The 5335-nt window shown below is 43.7% G+C and overlaps 1 protein-coding gene across 1 annotated transcript; it reads left to right on the top strand.

Moving 5' to 3' along the window:
• Positions 1 to 4052: 4052 nt before the first annotated feature.
• On the top strand, positions 4053 to 5098 carry LOC109254128 (transmembrane epididymal protein 1-like). The gene has a single exon (XM_019427789.2). The coding sequence runs from the start codon at positions 4053 to 4055 to the stop codon at positions 4956 to 4958; it is 906 nt and encodes a 301-aa protein (XP_019283334.2). The 3' UTR covers positions 4959 to 5098.
• The last annotated feature ends 237 nt before the right edge of the window (positions 5099 to 5335 follow it).

Here is a 5335-nt window from a genome sequence, read left to right as displayed (position 1 = left end):
ACCCTTACTAGAAATAAGATGAAAGTTAGGCCCATGAACAATGGGCTATCTCTGACCTTATGCCTATTTTCATGGACCCACTTCCTGTGTTGTTCTGCTTGAGTTCCCAGCCTCCGTCTTTCTTTCTTCTTGTGGTGTATTCTGCCTTGCAGCAAGGTGAGTTGCAATCATTTTTTGTTGTTGTTGATGATGATGTTCCTCGTAAACAAAAGGAGGTAAATTAAAAGATGCTTTTGGAAAGCACCATAGTAAAACCCCATGGCTATCAAGAAGTTTATACTATAGTTCTCTAGATGCCATTTTTGACCAGACTTCTATCTCCTCCATAATCTGTTCTTTTCACTAAAACTTTAAAATTCACTCAACATGTCACTCCATACTGTCTAAATCTGCACAATCCAATATGGCAGCCACTAACCACATATAGGTATTGAGTGCTTGTAATATGGCTTGTCTGAACTGAGATGCACTATGAGTATAAAATATAGACTGGAGTTTGAAGACTTAGCATGAAATGAGGAATCTAACATACTTCATTTTTAATTTTTATATTAATTACATGCTGAAATAACATTTTAGATACATTGGGTAAAAATAATACTTCATTAAATTTCACCATTTTGTTTTTAATGTGCAAAATTCAAAATTTAAAATTACATGTCATATTTGATTTCTATGGAAGAGAGGTAGTCTAAATAGTTCTCTAATGTCTGTATTGTGTGTGTGTAGAGATGTGTGCCTTCAACTAAATCATAAGCTCTTTGAGGGTAAGAACTATGTTATATATTTTTTTATATGCCCTATTATATTCAGTAGAATCCAGAGTAGTAGAAAATTCCTCAGGAATTTGAAGACTTTCTTGCTCATTCTAGCATTTTATGCCAAACAATCAGCAATGGCTGTGCCTGGGGACCCACTAGAATGTGGGGAGGGGGGTAAGGTAGGTCTGAGGGGAGTCTCAATGTAAAGCAACCAGGACATGAAGGAACTCTGTGGGCTTCTGTGGTCAAGCAAAGTTTCCCTAATGAGACAGCTGTCCAGGTACTCATTGTCCACAGACTCTGGAGCTGTCTGCCAGTTCTGCTAATCATTCACCACCTTTGGCTTCCTTCTCGGCTAGTCGTGGGCAGGGTCTGGTTTGGGACAGGTGATTCCTATCTTCAAAGTCTGAGATCAGGATGTCCATGTTTTAATGAACAAAATGTAGTGCTGGTGCCTGGCCAAGATGGGGGGGGGGGGGCTGAGCATTCCAGATGGGACCTTAATGGGGGCTACTTGTCCTCATATGTGCCACTTTCAACCTCGCATTGCTGATGGGTCAGTGCTGTTAATCTCCCTTCTCCTCTGACCACTGGCACCTGGCTCACGGCTGCCAGAAACAACTGGGAAGATGAGTGTGGGACCTGGCCTGAACTCTGCTGCCCCTACTTCATTTGGAACACAGCCTTGAAGTATGAGAAGCAAAATTAAAAGTGACTGAATGCAGTTCCCTGGGGCCTGTGGACCATGCACACCCCAGCCAGTCCTCCTATTACTTAGGGGAGTGATGAACCCTGTGTTTCTGCCCAGAGCAAATCCAAAAACCAAAGAGAATCCCTGGGGTCCTCTCCTCCCTTACTCACCTCAGATGTGTCATGCAGCTTTTCCCTTTGAATCTCCTCCCTCTGAGCATTGAGCTCTACCATTCTCTCCAAGCGTTTTGTTAATTCACCAAAAGAAAGAAAGAAACAGGAGATAAACAGGCTCACTCTGTGTGACAACAGGCATGCTCTTTTATTTCCACATCAGTAGAAAGCTCAGTTCAAAATTCAATTTTTTTTTCACATAAGAGGTATGACATACAGCAAATGAAGAGAGAACTGGAATTAGAACCCAGATTTATGACTTCCAGTCGATGCATTTTCCACTTCCTTAGGCTTCCTTCTTAAAACTGTATTTCTAAACCTCATTGGTGGCAATGGTCACTTCCAGATTATAGGATTAAAGATCATTTTTAAGGTTGTTCCTTTGCTTATATATTTACCTGATTTTTCTGACATGACTATACATGAATTGAAAAATATGCCTAAAAATAAATTTTAAAATAAGCAAATCCCTTAATAAAACAGAATTAAGCTTCATTTTTCCAACTTGCCTTTACACTCAAATCTTAGTCCTGCCAAATCTCTCAATAGTAAGAAGCAATCTGAATTATTGCCATCTTCAAGGGCAGAGAGAGAGATTTAATTTTTCTGGAATTAAGTGCACTTGAGAAAGAGTAGGTATTTGGATGGGGGTGAGGGCTCAGAGGCAGTGCTATGACCTGGGTGTAAATTCACCTCCTCTCTTCTAGAGGTGCTGTCGGCATACAGGTGCTGCCTCTCTTCCCCACGACTATGCTTGTACTCTGAGGATTGATGGCAGAAGACTGTGATGTCAGCATGGTTCATGCTGAGTGATGGACTTCCTCCCCCCACTTAGCACAATTGCCACACTCCAAAAAATTCCTATTTCAATACCTCCTGCAATAAACCCAACTCCATGTGTGGACCTAGGGCATGCCTCACATTCCCTGTACCTTTCTCTCCACCATCCTCTCTGCCTTATACTCAGCTCCCTGTTACCCAGTTCCTATACTCTGTCTTGTGAGGTGCATTAGACACTAGTGGAGTAACAGATAAATGAAGCTGATGGGCTAATTTGCACTGAAATACAAACGACCAACACCAATTCACTGGAGTCACGCACTCATCGGTATCTGCATCTGAAGAATTACACCTTAATCCCTTGTATCAGTTAAGAATGAATCAAGGGAGCAAAGGGTATGAAATATGGTTTTCTTATGGATATTAGACCTTATACATTTGTAAAAGAAGTCTACAGAAGGCTGTGGCCTTTCTGCTATGTGATGAGGCCTAAGGTCATTTCAGGTCAATATGGCAGCAGTCAGGAAAAGTATATTGCATGAAGTTAGGGAATATCAAGGACAAACCAAAACAGATGAGAACAAAATTGAGCCCATGTGTGCCTCTCACCACCCCATACTTCAACGGCAAGTGACCTGCAGAAGAAGCTGGTGCCCTTGACATGAAGACAAGCTGAGGGAGCTATAGGCCTGGCTGCTGCCCATGCCAAGGAGATGGGCATCAGTAACAGAACACATGAGCAACATGGCAGTGGCGCCTGGCACTCTATGCCTTCAGAGCATGTTTAGGTTGAAGTTTCACTTCCACCTTCTCATGTAAACCTCTCCTGTAGCCAACCCATCCTGGAAATGTCTATAAACAAGGAAATTCCGGAAAATATGGCTTAAGCATAGTTAGGATGACACACTACAAAACCACCACAATCCCTGAAAATCAATACCAAAAGACAGCTTTTCAGATCCATTTATCGGCCAGTTGAGATGTTGAAGTAGGGGTGTGGGCATGAATGGAGATCTGAAGAGGAGGTGGTGGTGAAGGACGCTTTCTTGGTGATCTTTAGAATGTGTCTATAAGAGAACAGAAAACCCAAGCAGACACTAGGTGTATATTATATGGTCACATATCCAAATGTTTATTATAAATACATGTGTCTAGAAAGGAAACCTTACAGTTGGACCAAAGTTACATCTGAGAACAACTGAAGAATACTGTAGGGTTTGTGAGTGTCCAGGCTTCCTCAGGATACCAGAGCAACAACCCCTACCCCCATCCCATGCTCCTCTCCTTGTCTGAGTGCTGGGCAACACAAGGGAAGGGAAGCCATGGGAGAAAGGGACAGGTGTGAACAGAAGTACATCAAGGGCCATAGAGAGGAGTCTCTAAAATTACATTCACAAGTATTCTTCTTTGGCATAAGTCAGTTCTCAATGTTCCAGAATGGAATGGAACAATGAGGCTTTACTCCACCAAATATGTAGGCTTGTTTCAAGAAACATTTCCTCTGTGTGGGAGCAGTGGGTGGGGTGGGATGATAAAAGTTGGTGGAAGGCAATTCTTTCCAAAGCCCAGACCTTGAAGTAGTCCCAGAAGTTGTGGACTTGCCCAAAATTTGCTCTTCTCTCCTTCATTAGACAGATCTGTAGCTCAATGGGAACCTTTATTGGTCATGTGTACCCAGGGCTGTTTCTAATCTCATATGGACTGTGTCAGGCAATAGTAGTCTCCAAAGCTATGATATTCAAAGACTCTCTCCTGGATCCTTCATGCCATCCTAGGAATAAGACAAGATGGGCCTGGCTATGGAAAATATCTTATGGAGGTTTGCTGAAGATGTTGGCTGGCTCCATTTTGATAGCTTATGAGATCAGCTGCATTAAAGGAGGGTTGATACTAATGAACAGAGAACTTCCACCAAGATTTATGTACCCCAAAGAGTGGCAGCACCTCACTATGTTCATCCTCTTCACCCTCAATGGCTGTGTAGATGTCATGAGCAAGAACTTGCTACCTCAGAGGTGTGTGGTCCTAGAGAAAGGTACCCTGGTCCTGACCTTCTATGTGCTCCTGCTGCTGTTGATGTCACACGGCCAGGACTCAACCGGGATAGAGCTTCAGATTCATTATCTGCTCATCGTGGTGGTGTTCCTGTTGATGCTGGTGTTGACCATAGAGCTGTGGACTCCTGACACATTTCACCTCTTGCTGATTGAGACTTTTCTGTTTCTGACGATGGGCTCCTGGCTGATACAGGGGGGCTTTATTCTGTACAGACCAGTCACTGGCTACCCATGGCAGGATGATGACATCAGTGACATCATGTTTATCACCACCTTCTTCTGTTGGCATGTGATGATCAATGCTTTGTGTCTGCTGGGAATCTATGGAATCTCTTCCTTTTGGCATCATTGTTACTGTCCCAGCTTGAAGCTGATGGAATCCAAAGAAGCTCCACATCACAAGGGCACTACAGGACCCCTCTACAAATTGCTGCGGGAAGTGGAACAGTCAGAGAAAGATGACCAGGCTCCTCTCCTTTCAAAGAGCTCTCCCTGAGACAGGGCCTAGAATGCCTGGCCCATTGTCCACTCATCTTTTCCCTTGTGTGTTCTCTCAGACACGTGCAATGTACCCTTTTCGGTCCCCAGTGAAGGTAATGGCCATGAAGGAGAGCAGTTGGTCTCCATCTGCTGGTACATCTCCTGCCCTTGATCTTCTAGTTGCTGAGGAGATGAGGAGAGAGGAACCTGAGAAAGAGATGCTGATGGGATTGGTGGGGTGGTAGAGAGAGCACCAGGGGAGTAGGAAAGTGTAAAAGCCATGAGGGGCAGAGGATGCAATAGAAGGGAGGCCTTCAAAGGGAGGAGAGCAGAGTCTAGCAGTCATGCCATCACCAGCTACTTCTCTAGGCACAAGTGATTGCCTTTTACCTG

The sequence above is a fragment of the Panthera pardus genome, unplaced genomic scaffold (assembly GCF_024362965.1).
Source record: "Panthera pardus isolate Hobbes unplaced genomic scaffold, ASM2436296v1 HiC_scaffold_21, whole genome shotgun sequence".
NCBI classification, from domain to species: domain Eukaryota; kingdom Metazoa; phylum Chordata; class Mammalia; order Carnivora; family Felidae; genus Panthera; species Panthera pardus.
This window is presented reverse-complemented; position numbering and strand designations above follow the sequence as displayed.